The following is a 15,775-nucleotide window of genomic DNA, read 5'->3' as shown; positions in this document are numbered from 1 at the left end:
TGAAATGTGCAAAGGATCATAATCTTATTTCAAAAGCTATGCATTAATGTAACACATTAAGTCAGTGTTTATGGTGGAGGATGGGGGGTAGAAGCGATGTCACCAAAGTTCAAATTGTCTTTAGAAAATCTGACATTTACAAAGTAACGTTGGGTGCCACCAGATAATTTGTCTATCTTTTTCAGAAGTGTACTGTACTGAAGTAGATTTTGCAGGTATCTGTACTTGAGTATTCATTTTTCTGACGACTTTTTACTTTTACTCCCTACATTTGAACACAAATATCTAGACTTTCTACTCCTTACATTCTCAAAACTGGCTCGTTACTTGTTTTAACCTCCGCGGATGACGACATGACGTAAAAGACGTAACAACAGACGTCTTTATCTCTCCCAGCAGTGTGCAATTTGTCATTGAAGCTCAACACACCCCTGCTTGCTTCAGCTGCCTGCCAGAGGCTTTTTAGCACTGCAGAACTGATTTTCAGACCCAAAAGGGCACGTCTTCATTCAAAGAACTTTGAGAACCAGCTTCTACTGAGGCTCAATAAAAGATTTTGTAAAAGATTTCTGTTCGAGCACTGTGCAGGTTCTTAAAGGATGAAAACAATCCTATTTTGTTTGCTTAAAACTTTTTTCATTTCACAGTTATCAAAAGAGGCATTGCGTATCATTGAAGCTAAAAATTCATTTTTACTTTTCACTTTTGTACTTAAGTACATTTCTGAACCTGTACTTTCTTACTTTTACTTGAGTAAAGAAGTTGAGTCAGTACTTTTACTTTTACCAGAGTCTATTTTTTACACAAGTATCTCTACTTCTACTTAAGTAAAGAATGTGAGTACTTTTGCCAGCTCTGATCTTTTTTGGCTACAGATTATGTCCAGTATTTGCCTTTTGGTGACTCGGAACTGACTGTCTGATCCCTGTGCTGCAGCTGGTCAACCTCATTACTGGAAACTGAAACTTGATGCCTTGTTCTGTGCAATAGACTCTTTGCTGGAAACTGAAACTAAGAGAGTCTTGGAGATTTTCACATTCAATTATGGACCAGGTCAGGGGGATTGAGAAATGAACCACAGTAGAAATGTATACATCAAATTCTCTGTAAGATGAAAACTGATACCATAAAAATACACAAATCTAACAGTTATCAGACACGGGTTATATTTGTTGAAGACTTACTCATAATCTGAGATCTACTAATGAAAAGATCACATAATACTCAAGGTAAATGCAACTTAAGTGCAGTTTTTGTTGGTCTACAGACTTCTATAATATCTGGTTACCAATTGAAATTGTAAAGTTTGCTGTGTCAGATATTCCCACGGTACCTGAATGCAGCAGCAGACTCAGTGAGGAGAATGGTCACATAGGAAGAGGAGAAGTGATGAGCGTCACATACCTGCAGGGAGGCATCACTGCCTTATTTAGTAATTATGACAGCACATATTTCATCAGCTTGGGTGGTGGTATTCCATGAAAATCCCTGTGAATTAACTGAAGGTTTGCAGCTACACAGTATTTAGGCAGGTAGAATAGTGTATATATAAATGACAGTATCTGAACTACAGTTTATTGTGTCTACATTTTAGCCAAACATTTTACCAACCGAATGAATGTAATGTAATGTAAATGAATGTACAAAAAAAACATAAAAGCGAGATTAGGGAACCAAAGTCCATTCATAAATCTGAAATTTTAAAGATGGCTTGCATGTCATCTACCAATAAAAGTCGCCTACAGATGATTTACAAACCTCTGAAGCTGCTCTACAATTCGGTTCCTTGTCAAAAACAAATGTTTTAGTGATACAGTATATTATAATATTACTCTTACACTTTTCTTGCACCAAAACACACTCAATGGCCAAACAAATCAGAGCTAACCTATAGCAGCGCAATTAACTATAAGCTTGATGACTAAAATCCAAACTAATTTAAGTTTCTTGTATTTTGACAAGAAACCAGCCCAGTGAAGTAAAGTATTAATTTTGCATATTTGATATCAATAACATTTTTTTTTTTTTTTGCAAAATGCAAATCAGGATTTTAAGATCTTAAAAAAAACAACACACACTCAACAAGGCAGGTTTCAAAGCTTCAAGTGTAAAGATTTTATTCCTTGGAGTGTATTCCACAGTAACAGAAACCTCTGTTTGTTTAGGAATGTGTTATTGCCAGTACAAAAGACAGTAATGATGCACTTGAACACATCACGCAGGCATTCCACTCACTCACAGAAATGGCTGGAGGTATTGGCACTGCTCTGATCATGACTTCCTTTCTCTTGCCAAATGTCGACTTGTAATTAGTATATTGGAAAGTCATCTGAAAGTCTCTCCAGAGCAACAGCAGGATATATGAACGACAGTGATGCAAGCAGCATGTTCTTCTTCGGTCTTGCTTTCCTCTATTCGTCCCACAACTTTTCAGACTTCTCCCATTATTTACTCATGATGATTATGTGTCATGCAACCAGGTTACATTTTAGTTTCATTTACAACAACAATACAATTCAGCTCATCTGGTTTTCTTGATTTCGCCAAAGTTTTGATCCAGAGAAATAAATCACCCATTTCAAGTCAAACTTAAACAGCAAACACCTGAACATAAAAGATTGAGCGAGGCTGACCCAACAGCAGTGAATATGAAATGGGTCTTAGAAAACTTGCAGACCAGGTGTAGTTCCACAAGGCTGATAATCTGCTTCTTATCAGCATGAAAAGCAAATAATGTGTGGACGGTAACACAAGCGTAGCCTGATTTAACGAACAACTGCAAAATGAGTTTGATGTTATGAAAATGAGCACAGCAGCTGTCAAACAGGAGATGTTACATTTGGGTGGGAGAAAAAAAAAAGTTGGTCCATCTGATGCATAAAAGGTAAAGATTTGCTTTGACGTCTAAAAAGCTAAAACTACTTGGGCCCAGTTTGTTCAAGCTCAGCTACAGAATACGAACTGTTTCGTCGTTTGACAGCCTCCGTACAGAGTCGAGTAACAGTACTTCAGGAACACATCTGGTCTACAAGTTTCATCAGACCTACAGTAGAGAACAAAGAGTGCTAAAATTTAAAACACTAGTAAAACTCTAAATGCACATTTTGTGTCACTAATTTAAGTCACAGGACAATTACTAAACATATTTTGGTTGTGTTGATTTGGTCCTGAGAATCAATACAAATTCATCTTTTGCATTTGGCACCAATCACCCTGTAATTATACGCTAATAAAAATTGCACAGAAATACATTCGCCGTTTGCTCATCAGCTATTTCTTACGAAAAAGGCAATTTTTGGAATTTTTTTTTTTTAGCAGAGAAAATTCTTTCTACATATAAAAAGATGGAATTAAAAACTACTGTAGCACGTTGCAATGAGTACAAAAAGGAGCGTCGTCTTTCCTAAAATGCACTTGAGCCGTCAGTGTGGTTGTAGTTTCTATGAAGGAATTTCCAAAAGCACTGGTCTGATAACGTCTTCTTACAAAGTCCACAAGAGGTAGTAGAAATGGCTCATGTAAACAATAAATGGAACGGCCATTTGGTGCTGCTGTTGTGGACACACACTACTCTTTGTCTTACAGATGCACTAGATTTTTTCTGCAGTAACACTCATCACATTACATAACGTTTTAGGTAATGAGGTTTTAACTCCCGCTGCCTTTTGAGAGCATAAAGGGAGAATTTGTCGAGTGCAGCTGGTGCAATAGTCAAGATCAGAAGAGTCCAATTAGAAATGTGAAGAAGTAGTTTGCTAAAGTTGCTAAATCTAATCAGCATCTTGTCCTGTGTGTCCTTTATCCTGACACCAAAACTACTGAAAATAGAGGCATTTGGTTGTGATCCACTGTAATTTTACTCAAAATTAACCAAAAAACAAGCCTTACATATAATATTACATTCCTGATTTTCTTTTTTGTGCGTTTATAGTCTTAAAAGTGTAGCAAAATGACACCTGTGGTTGATAAAATGGCAGCGCCTGAGAAAGAAACCCAACTTTTCCACGTAATCTGAAACTATGATTGTTCACAGTTCAGCCCGGAAAACCGGAAAATATTCTCAAATCTGGCACGTTGAAATAAAACTAAATTCATATGCACACATGCCAGCTGGGTCCATAAGTAAGGTCTGATCTGATTGGTTATTGCATTTGGGTTCAAACACTGAGCTTTATAAATGAAGGGAAATAAAGTGAGAACAGGAGCTCAGTGACAGGCCAGCACACTGCAGAAGCTCAGTATTTGGGAGGATTCAGTAGCTGCTGGTTCCAACGTCGGTCTCATTCTTGGAGCAGAATGATATCGACGTTGTCGTGGACGCCCTGCAGAAGCAGCTCGCCTTGAAAGTTGATCACCTTCCTCTTTTTGGCGGCCTTCAGGGTGCCCACCAACGCCTCGAAGATGTTGGCACAGCGGTCGTCACTGAACAAAACGCCAAACTTGACACTAGTTTGGCCGTCAGCATCTGAAAGAAGACATGGGTAAAGCAGTTATTACAGATATGACAAATTAGTTTGGAAACTGATGGATTCAAGCACAGTTGAAGAGATAAAAGAAGTCATCAGGTAAGTAGTGTAAGTCATTTTCAAGCAAAAATGCTAAAATAGTTAAATGATCTAAACATAAAAGCATCAACTGCTTAAACAACTTCTAATTCACAGCAGTGAACCTGTGTAAAAACACGAGAGCAGCAGAATAAGACGGTTAGATTACAGATGGTTATCTCTTTATCTCAGATAACAGCCCACAGTTTTACAATAAGCCTGAAGCATCATGAGCCACATCACTTAACTGAGAGTTGAGACATGTTGGGAGGGCACCACTGAAATACTATCGAGGTGGTGTGACCCAGAGCTGGAGGTTATTTATGCTTCCAGCATTAGGAGTGGTGAGTTGGGACTATTAATCAAAACTACATGATTGCATGTTTGTGCTTTATTAAAACTCAGAGGATTCCGTATTGCATCCCACACACAACATATAATCACAGCCTTGACTCACTTTTGCTGCCGAGCCGCTGAATCTCCTGCACCAGCAAATTTATTTCATGTGGGACATCCATGGCTGCTGGAAGGCAAAACAAAATCAAGAGACAAACATATTAACATCAGACTTGTTAGCAGGACATAAGAGGAGCTGCAACAAATAATCGATTAGTCGACAGCTATAGCATTTATGGTCAACTTTTGATCATAGATTCATCAGTTTGAGTATTTTTTATTTATTTTTTTACTAGAAAAAGCGCATATAGAGCATATATGTGTCCCTCTCACACAATCTGTTGTTTTTCCGTTGTCGTTTGAAGTTTGAAGAGTCTTTGTTATTAGCAAGTCGAATTTCTTATTTTCTCAGTATTACTGTTTTACATGATAATTATCATATTTTAAGAAGAATATGGGACCTTTAAGTGACATTGAATGCTGCTTTGGTCATGACATGTGTGCCGAAGTTTACAAAACAAGGCTGTAATGCAGATTAAGTATTAACACTTCCACTCCCAGTGGTGGAATTGGATTACTAGCGAGGTAAGTCTAATTTTGACATTTTTCCGAATGGACTTTGGGACTGAGATTCTCTGCTGAGGAGAGAATGCATGTTATAGCCAGTACATCCATGAACATGCAACTAAAACTGATGATATGTAGACAAGAAACAGTTCTATGATCTTTGATTAAAGAGCAGAAGGGACTGCAGCCCTGAGATCAAGTAACAAGCTCCAACATGAGCAGGGCGGACTGTCAATGCGGAAATAGGGAATTAGCAGTCCCGGCTAGCCGCATCCGAGCACAAAGGCTGCCTTTAATTCATTTATGTTAAGCGTGTGCAGTGGATCTCCAGTTCTGAAAAACATCCACAGTTCAGGGATATTCTTTCTGACTTCAGGCAAAAAAGGAAATTTTCCTGTGAGCTGCAGATGTGGGCTCGCCGGTATCGTTAGCTTCTAGCGTCAGACAAATGATCTGGGAGAGGAACCGAGCTGAGTCCGCGACACGGATTTAATGTGTGACAAACTGGTTCATACAAGTCAACACCAAAACAGGTCAAATGCAACGCTTAACATACAAAGATTTTACCTGATCACTTGTGGTTCTTTTGCTTCTAAAGAGGTGATGGACGACTCACTCATCAGTCGGAACCGGTGGAAAATGTTGCTGCGTTCAGGGTCTCCTCGGAAAATGTCGGTTCTCTGTTTTTCTCTCTATATGCTGTTGTCTTACCCCAGATGCCTGAGCCTGGTTCTGATGGAGGTTTCCTCCTGTTAAAAGAGAGTTCCCACTGTCACCAAAGAGCTAGTCAAAGGGGAATCATTTGGATTTGTTGGAGTTTTCTCTGTAGTATAATAATGTAAGATCTTCACCTTACAACACAGAGCGCTCCAAGATATAGAAATATATCTGAGTGGGTTAAAAAAAAAAAAAAAAAGAACTAGCTCAGTAAATAATATATATTCAGCAGTGAAACCATATGACTGAAAGCTTCAGAAATGTTTGCATGAGTGACATTATGCTGTTTTCCCCTCAAAGACTAAATCTGTCACACTTGCCACTCAGAGAATGCTGCTGTAAAAAAGTGATGTTTGCAACAAGCTAAACATACCCGAGATTAAGTAATTATTGCATAATAGCAATTGCAAGGTGCCAAAATTTAGTTGTTGTTGTTGTTTTTTAACTGAAAAGGTTTTTTTTTTTTTAAATTTGTTTTCATTTGTGGTCAAACTCCCCATAACACGTGAAGGCAGCACCAAGGCTCATCTGACTTCATCGTGACACAATGCGATGCTTTCAGGGGCATTGGCCCATACAAGGTCCTGAGGAGGCTTGAGGTGTGTTGTCCTCCTTTCCTGTTGCTTCTTCTGGTCCTTCTCACAGCCGCTTAAACGGCTGCTCAACAAGCAGAGCCTCACTGTAACACAGAGACAGGCCCAGATGTTTGGCCATCAGAATCATTTAACATGCTGACTGAAAATAACATAATCAATGCAGAGTGCAGCCTCGTCTCAAAGGCATAAAGCAGATTGCATTGTGTTATTTCACTGCATTAAATGGCTTCCATCCCTTTTTTTCTGTGTTACTACTAAATCATTTATTTGGGAAGGCTGCGTTTCCATTGTGTTATTTCATTAGTACAAATGACTCTGATCCTCTTTCTTGCCATCATTTCACATTTTTATCCTCCATCCAATCCGTGTCTCTCTCATGCATTACAAACAATAAAGCATCATCATAATGTTTGACAAGTTGTGCCTTTGTGTGCTGTGTGTTGGAATGATGACAAACCAAACAGGCAGACAAACTCCAGGATTCTCTGTTCATCAGCTGGTATGTCCTGTTTTTTTTCCTTAAAAAAAAAAAAGAAAGAAAAAAGATTTGTGAGCATTCACTATCTGATGTCAAGAATATTGGCAATATCCCCCAGGAATATCCTCAAAACATAGCTTGATGACGCCCATTATTAATTTTTTCTAACATTATGTCACATTTTCATGAAATAATGTTACAATTATTCAACACAGAGAAACCTTTTTCAGTGTAACCTTTGTGAGACACAGAGTGTAACATCTGTATTCTAACCACAGTACACGCTCCATCAATTGCAAGTATTGGAATGAGTGCAGCTTTTATTATGAAATCACTCATCCGGGTCCCTGCAGACCAAGCGAGCTCGCGCTGCTCGGAGTCCAGTGACGTCAAACACGTGAAGTTAGATCACATGAGAGTGAGGTGACACCGGAAGTATGCACAGTCTGCCTTCAGAACAAAAGAGCTTTGTTGGCACAGTTTTCTCCTATTTGAATGATTTGTGTTTATCTTTAACAGTTGTCTTTATTTATTGATATTTGTAGCATGTATGATTCATTAGCGGAACATTCAAGGGAGATTTTATTGGAATTGCCATAAGAGCTGATTTTTATTTCTTTTTTGTTGTTTTTTTGCCTTACCAAACAGACAATTAAATGTATTCTTATCATCACAATAGTTTATATCCTAATAAGTTAAATGCACAGTTTTGTCTTTTCTTCATAAATAAAACATGACATGTTACTGTGACACTGACAATCAAAACAAAAAGAACCTGTAAGGCCTCTGCTTACATTATATTCCTCTTTTTAAAGAGTTTGTTGTGCTGGAATATTACTTGTATGGAAACTAGAAACACTGATTAATTTAGGAATATGCACTATGAAAGCACAACACATTCATGAATAGCTTGAATATTCAGACAGACAATTTGCCCATGAGCTGAAACTATGCTGTAAGTGACTGTAATCATGTATTAAATTTAAAGAAAATAAAACAATAAAAACATCTCCAGCTGATGGTATAAACACAAAACTATTTAGGAATGTGCACCATGTCAGTTTTGGCTTATGTCTACATACAAGACAGCAAAACACAGCTTGCTAGAATAGTTTGTGAAAATGTTATTTTGACTCGGTTTTGACCAGTGGTAGTAGTAGTAGTAGTGGCACATTTCAGATTAAAGCCCAAGTGTCTTATAAATAACCCAGTTCTAAATTTGTTTGTTTGTTTGTTTGTTTTTGTCACAAAAGAAAGAATTGTGGAAAAAGTTGCTCTGGATCTCTCCACCTGTTCTTTCAACCATGTGTTAAAGTCCCCAAAAATAATGTCATACGGTTGAGTTAAAATGTTGTTACATTACTTTACGATGTGATTTCTTTTATTGAGATTTTCCATTTGGATGAGCCTTATAACAGGCCATTAAAGTAACTCACAAAATATGCCAACGGGTAGATGAGTCAGAACGAAAAAAAAAAAAACATTTAGATTGCTATTCTGTACGTTTTTACTATAAATTGCTTTCGTTTGAAAGTTAGATCTTGAGACTAAGGACAAATTTTTTTTATTTTTTATTTAGTCAGTTCCACAGTTAGCAGATTTACTCTGATTATCACTAGTTTTCAGTTTAGGGGCTGGTGCTATTAGACTTTATGGGCAAACTGCCACCCTCCCTTCCCTTGTTCACACCTGCATCTCTTCTCCCTGACTCATCCATATAACTACTAAATACAACCCATGAAAACAAGCATTTCCAAGGCATACCTTTACATGTGACTTTAGCTCCGTAAATCACAAATAAAACCGATTCCATATCTTACAGTTTGAGAACCACTGGTCTAGCCATTCATCACTCACTGAGATATTATTGCAGAAGATGATGTAGGGACAGAGCACAGCACGCCACATTTCATGATAATTTTATTTCCAATTAATTTGTAAAAAAAAATCCTGAGCAAAATCCCCAATGTGTCAAGATTCTAACACTTGAGATTCTGACTGAGCGGTGTAACTCCGACGCCATACGCATGTTTTAATTTGAAGAGTCAAACCGGAAGTCCCCTGCCAATTCCAGCTGACTTGACGCTGGTGGCAGGAATGGCGGCTATGATTACTAGAGGAAGGAACCCAAAGACCCTGAAACTTTACTTCTAACGGCCCCGCAGAGGAATTTGTTTCCAGCGAAACGCAGAAGCACCATCCTACACCGGATTACAGAGAGAAGGAGTGCTACGCCGTGAGATTAACGCGGTAGATGTCCGGGTCGAGGAGGTGGACGCACTTTGCGACTTGCTAGTTAGCCTAACGTTAGTGCCGCTGACTTTGATTGAAGGTAGCAGTTAGCTCGCTGCACTACTAGCCAGCTGTTGGCGACTTGGCTTGGCTGGCCCAACAAGTTAACTTAGTGATTAACTGTGTGAAAGCATTCCTTATTTGATTGTTCGGGCTGGGGTCTGTTCTCTGGGTTAGTCGACAGTATTGGGGACCTTTACAGAGATTGGGAGCACACGACAACAAGTCGACACGGCGCGTAGTGAACATTATTACAGCTAACCCTGAACGTTAGCTTGGCACTAGCTAAGTTGGGATCCTGAAGTCTCGCCCATTTTTGGATCCTGCCCCAGCCATTGGCTAAGGGCTAATCAACAGCCAACTAGTCTGCTTTTCAGGGTCAATTGGTACTACGATGGAAAGTCTAACGCTGACTGATGTCGAGCAGAAATATTACTCGGATTTGTTCGTTTACTGCGACACGGACAACACCAAAAAAGTGGCTTCCAATGGGAGAGTTCTTGACCTTTTCCGGGCGGCCCAGCTACCCAGCGAAGTTGTCCTGCAGGTAAGCTAGCTTTAGCAAGTGCCAGTTTTCAAACTGTTCACGTTAAGGCTGTGTGGCTGAGCACGAAGCGAGGCGCTGGTAATGGGTAAATGGTAAAGTTGGCTGGTTGTTAGAGCTGACCTGTCAGCCAGTTTAGCAGTGGTTAGCCGGGGTGGTTAGCAACGCTGCGCAGCAAAAGAGACACACCTTCTTCTGGCTAATGTTAGCCTTAGCCAAAGAGAGTAGGCAGCCAAGTCACATAGTTAGCCAGAGCTGAGACATTAGGCTTTAGCTGACATTTTATACACAAAGGGGGAGCTGGTGTATCGATTCCTGGTTTCATTTGTAGGTATTTGTTGAAAGACGTCCAGTGTTTAAGAAATAATGTGCTCATCAGCCCCTTGCTTCATATTACTGCCCACTCTTTCCTGTCTTCTGGCTCCATCAACATCTGCCTCTCTGTTAGTCGCTGAGCTGACATGGTGGAAATGCAGAGCCAATGTCACATTGTCTACTGGTCATTGTGACTTATAACACTTACTACATACCCAGATGTCAGTCTGTTTCTTACACAGACTTTTTAAAATATGTATTAACCCTCTATGACATTAGTGTCTTGTCAGGTTGCTATGTTCATGTTATGGTTATAATCCCATCCGGAGCAGATCCCTGCCCAGTCCGGTCACTCCGAGTCATGAGCGGCCAGTTAAACTGCAGCAGCTCATTCTTGTGACTCCAGGTCTCTCAGCAGGCCAATATTTGCAGTTTGTGAGTCAGCATCCTTTTCAAGGTCAACAAGGGGAGCTGTGTGGTGAAAGAATTAGGCAGCCTTATAATCCTCCACTTTCAAAATCTACACTGAACACTGTGAGGCCCTGCCAGCCACATACAGCTACAGTGTCATGTTGTAACAGGCCGAGAAAAGTGACTGGTGCTTTGTATCCACACATACTCACATTAAGTCCTTTGTCAGCAAGAAAGGGATCAGTGAGCTGTGGCGGGCTGCTGCTGCTGCTGCTGTGGTGGTGGTGGTGGTGTGGCGGCTCTCAGTGCTGATGGACTCACACTTGAGGAGTTTGCCTGCTGTTATGAAGTTTAATACCATCCACAGGTTTCAGCTGTGTTGCTCGTCTTTATGTAACCACACTATCTCCTGTGTGTATTAACGCACATTTCAAACAGCTCATAGTTTCACATGTGTTACTCTATCAGACATTTTGCACAAGACCTGCTCAGTGTGACGTAAAGCACAACAAAATATCTGATAATCAGACTTATTACTGTCAAGACTCACTGAGCGCCTGCCAGGTGAACACAACAAGAGACTGTTGCTTGTGCTGTACTGGTGCCTTGAACAAGTACAACATATCAGTGTTTACAGCGTTGTGTTTAATCATGATGTAGGAACACTTTATCCAGTTGTGAAAGCAAACTTTAAAATGTAAGTCATGTGTTGTTTTTTTGTCTTTATGGTTTGTTTCTTGGATATTTCAAGTTTCCAATGTATATTTTGTCACAGATAAGACCAGCTCTGTTGTTTGGATCCGTAACGGTTGATACCAGACTCTCAGATGAAAACACTGTCGCTAACTGTTTGTCCTTGCCCTTGTGTGTGGGTTTAGATCACAGAGCTATGTGGAGCCACTCGGCTGGGTCACTTCGGACGGAGCCAGTTCTACATTGCTTTGAAGCTCATTGCCATCGCCCAGTCTGGGCTGCCCCTGAGGGTGGAAAGCCTCAACTCGGGTGAGTTCAAAATTGAATTCAATCATTGTCACTGTCTGGGGCACCTTTTTTGGCCCGTTCTTCTCCTTGGTCGTACAAGCACGGATTACCAAACAGTACCATCGCATAACAACTCTGGCAAATGCTGCTCGACTTCTCTTTTTAGTTTTAAGCTTTTGCTGCACCGGGGAGGTCATAATCTTTTATTTCAGAAATGATAGCTTACTGAATGTTAAGGGTCATGGCTCAGAAAGTCAGTCGTCTGTTGTCCTTCGAATCTAAAATATGTGCTCAGAAGTTTAGCAAAAAAAAAAAGATGCTTTCAGCTATGAATTATACTCAAAGGCTAAGTAAAAAATATTTTGTGAAACATTTAAATAATCCAGCTTCTTGGGAAAGGCCTATACATGGATAAACACGATGCCTGTTTCCTTTCTCGTGTACATGTGTTACTGGAAGGTGCATGTTATCTTTCCTTGATGTCTAATAAATATAGAGGCCTTGTAATCTCTACAGACTGCAGGCTGTGCTATTAAGCCCAAGAAAAAGATAAGCTGGTGCCTTTGAAATCTGTTTTAAAATGAGACGTTTTTGAAAAGCCTTCATCAAACCTTCTGGATGCTTTCAAATGTTGTCAGTAAACACATCATCCTTAAATAAAAAACAGTTCATCTTAATCAGTTGGTAGGGCAGGATGACCCCAAATTGCTGATTATGTTTGTGCACAAAGAAAAAAGAAAGTGCAGCTGATATCCTAATATTTGTGTTACTGGATGATGAGATCTTATTTCAACTGGTTTTCTATTTGTCTTAACTAAACAGAGGTTGTCGTCTAAACTCCGGAGGGTTTAACTGCAAAACTGTGTTTTTGTGTTTGTCTCTGGTGCCACTGGGAAGGTGTTTCAGTCACTCACTGCACAAAGTTACTTGTTTGGCCTGAAATATTGCAACACACTGAAATGATTTCATAATTTGATTCAAACCAAAGGAAGCACCACTTCCTCGTAGCAAAATGAACACAAAATGGTTGTTAGGTTTAGGGATGTTTGAACTTTCTATAAAGTTGTTGCTGTCTCAACAGTTGACAGAGGTAATTTTACATAGGATTGAGTTAAAAATGATACTTTGTGCTCTCAAAAAGCCTAAACTCACTGTGACTGTGTCAAAATGTTGGATAGCATGTTGTTGCAGGAGCTGAATCTTTTTATGTGTGTATGAGAAGCATTCATAGAAAACTGTGCATGGAATACAGCGATAGTGTTGATTCAGTTGTCGTGTCTTTACTGTTTACTAAAAGACAGGAGCACATAAGACTCCTGTCTTTTCAAACACGATTTTGATGAGACTGTAGACTTGGACTTGTGAATGGATATTTTTAGTTGCTTATGGGACTGTAATGAAGTTTTTTGTTCATATAGTTGATTCAAAAGATTTTACACAAACAAATTCCCTGCACAATTTTACAAGTTCTTAAAGTGCTGATTTTGCAGGATCAAACATCCAAAAGAGAAAAATATTTGATTTGCTGTAATTGATCATATTTCTGATCCTGGAAGCAATACATGATTAGGATTTTTGCTGAAAAAAAAAAAAACAAAACAAAACCACTGACTGATTATTGAAACCCGTGGTGGTTTAATTTTCTTTCAGCGAATCAGTTTATTGCTGAATCATTGCAGTGCCGGTGGGCTGTATGCAGCCAGATATTGCTTGTGTCTGTATATATGTTGACTAACTAGATGCCAAAGGAGGTTTGAGGTTTGGTTCGATTACTGAAAAGCTCTGAGGAATTAATTTTTCAGTTAAAAATTGTCACAGTTTGTATCTTACTTATGATTCTTTAAAAAAGAGAGTGAGATTGTTTTCATATTTTTCTATCCCTTTATAAACTGTTTGCTCCTTAAAATATGTATTGGTAATATTATTTAAGATATTAAGATGATGTGAGTTGGGGTTTTGTATGCCGACTAGACTCCCCTCAGATTACAGATAAGAATCTAACACAACACAAACTTCACTTATTTGATCACCATTTGGTTTGGATTCTATGAGTCCTTGTTATTTGTTATCTCCAGGATTACAGTCCATGACAAATCACTTCCTTTAAATATTAACCCTCCAGTAATTTCTGTGTAGTTTGGGAGTTATATTTATATTTTACACTCTTTACATCTGACTTTTTTTTTTTTTTACACGTCTAGATCGTTACTTTCTGCCTTGCTTACTTCATTTTTGTGTTTGTTTTTTTTGTTTATTTTATAACACAGATGTTCAGAATTGGTAAACAAACCAGAGCTGAAGTAGATTTTTTCAGTTTCATTTATCAGATGTTGCATTTCCACATTTTATAAATGCAGTATTTACTGCACCATCGGAATGTTGGATAGATCTACATTCCCTGTGCTTCATATTGAGGAAGCAGCTCTTTCTGAAAGCAATAAATCATACTGTTAGTTCTCATTATACAGCTGTCACTCCCTTCACAAACCATATAAACCCCAGCTGATAGCAGCAAATGTATGCCCCTACTTAAGGCATTCTGGGAAATGCTCGGAATCAGTAACTGAGACAGAAGCAGATGAGAGAAACACATCCGCAAAATAAACACCACCGTGTGATGATACCTGACAACTGCAGCACGCTAAAGAGTGATTTGGTCACCATGATAAGTGTGTTATGTCACCTGACTTTAGTGTGTGTCTCACCAGTCAAGGACCTGCCGCTGCCCAGGTTTGTGGTGGGGAAGAATGAGGCAGAAGCGAGACACGCTGCACTGTACCAGGACACAGATAGCCAGGGCTTGTACCCAGCCCCTGGTACTGCAGTAATACCCAGACCACCGGGCCGGGGCCACCAGAACAAGAAAGGTCCCCCCTCATCCACATCACTTCCGGTCCACGAGGTCATCCAGCCGCTAGCACCCAGCATAGAACCACAGGTCAGTGACTTTACTGTCCCCATGTGGACACCACTGTTTCTTAAATACTGTCACTTTAAACTTGTTAATGGTTTATACCATGTTTGCCTTTGTTCCTCAAATGCACAAAATACAAAGCTACATGATAGCAGAAGAGAGCGCGTCACTTCTGCAGTCATAATTTCATTTGTATGTGCATACACAGTAAATGAAAGCAATGAGTTCAACAAACATACTTCACAACATAGTACACACACTTTATGTTTCTGTCAACAGCTGAACCCAGCAGTTACTGGAGATAAGCTGCTGGGGAACTGCTGTTTCCTGTGCGTGTTTGATTACTTGTAGCTCCAACTACTTCAGTTCTCTATGTGTTGACTTACTTGTCAGTTATGTAGCTCTCTTCCTTGACTCGTTTCTGTTTGTATCTGGTGGCTTGACCATCCCATATCCGTGACGATGCAGATAAAACAAATTTTCAAATTGGCTTTTATTGGCCTTTTCTTGGTTTGGAAGTGGTGTGTTTAAGATTGAAATCTTGCAGTATAAGAGATTGGATCTGAGTGTTAACACCCATACCACTTAAAGCAAAAAAAAAGGCTGTAATGGCGACATTTTTACTCAAATTCAGTGTCTTCACTAATACTCACTGTTTTTATTGATTTCTGTATTAAATCCTGCAGTTTTCTTATATGTTTATTGAATGTCTTGTTTAATCTACTTATATATGTATATATATTAAGGGTTTGATTGTTTTTCCACGTGTTAGCAGCCTGAACCGACATCCCCGGTGGTCTCACCTCACCAGTCTCCCCCCACCTCCCCTCCCTCCTGGAGGAAACACAAAAGGCAACACAGTGGAGGAAATGCAGACAGACAACCAGGGGTGGCTGCAACTGGAGTTGTGTGGACACAGTTCAGAGAACCACAAACGGGTAACATCCACCGACCCACTGCTCAGTAGTAGTTTCTTAATAAGAGTACTTGTTCACACTACAATGTTTGAGTTGGTATGTT

General features: G+C 39.4%; 2 protein-coding genes across 3 annotated transcripts; one reads left to right on the top strand and one right to left on the bottom strand.

The window, feature by feature from the left end:
- Positions 1-2,086: 2,086 nt before the first annotated feature.
- LOC103376263 (costars family protein ABRACL-like) lies at positions 2,087-6,196 on the bottom strand. Of its 2 annotated transcripts, none has more exons than XM_008306643.1 (3): positions 6,075-6,196; positions 5,002-5,064; positions 2,087-4,465 (listed from the first exon to the last, which is right to left on the bottom strand). In XM_008306643.1, the coding sequence occupies exons 2-3, from the start codon at positions 5,060-5,062 to the stop codon at positions 4,281-4,283; spliced, it is 246 nt and encodes an 81-aa protein (XP_008304865.1). In that variant the 5' UTR covers positions 5,063-5,064; positions 6,075-6,196; the 3' UTR covers positions 2,087-4,280. The 2 variants fall into 2 exon arrangements, with proteins under 2 accessions (XP_008304865.1, XP_008304863.1); XM_008306641.1 differs by having other exon boundaries at positions 5,002-5,067; positions 6,075-6,195.
- A 3,171-nt stretch (positions 6,197-9,367) lies between these two features.
- Positions 9,368-15,722, top strand: LOC103376264 (ralBP1-associated Eps domain-containing protein 1-like). Its single transcript, XM_008306644.1, has 4 exons — positions 9,368-10,137; positions 11,739-11,862; positions 14,550-14,779; positions 15,528-15,722. Exons 1-4 carry the CDS (start codon positions 9,985-9,987, stop codon positions 15,720-15,722), a joined length of 702 nt encoding a protein of 233 aa, XP_008304866.1. The 5' UTR covers positions 9,368-9,984.
- Positions 15,723-15,775: the final 53 nt, after the last annotated feature.

The sequence above is a fragment of the Stegastes partitus genome, unplaced genomic scaffold (assembly GCF_000690725.1).
Source record: "Stegastes partitus isolate 25-593 unplaced genomic scaffold, Stegastes_partitus-1.0.2 Scaffold3747, whole genome shotgun sequence".
Lineage (NCBI taxonomy): Eukaryota > Metazoa > Chordata > Actinopteri > Pomacentridae > Stegastes > Stegastes partitus.
The sequence above is the reverse complement of the archived record's forward strand: the minus strand, read 5'-3'. Positions and strand labels throughout refer to the sequence as shown.

Bases quoted from the DNA above. Each gene is read 5' to 3' on its own strand.
- LOC103376263 (XM_008306643.1), bottom strand. From the start codon at position 5,062: ATGGATGTCCCACATGAAATAAATTTGCTGGTGCAGGAGATTCAGCGG. The intron at 4,466-5,001 runs GTGAGTCAAGGC...GTCTTCTTTCAG, and splicing joins TCAGCGGCTCGGCAGCAAAA to ATGCTGACGGCCAAACTAGT.
- LOC103376264 (XM_008306644.1), top strand. From the start codon at position 9,985: ATGGAAAGTCTAACGCTGACTGATGTCGAGCAGAAATATTACTCGGAT. The intron at 10,138-11,738 runs GTAAGCTAGCTT...GTGTGGGTTTAG, and splicing joins CCAGCGAAGTTGTCCTGCAG to ATCACAGAGCTATGTGGAGC. The intron at 14,780-15,527 runs GTCAGTGACTTT...TCCACGTGTTAG, and splicing joins CACCCAGCATAGAACCACAG to CAGCCTGAACCGACATCCCC.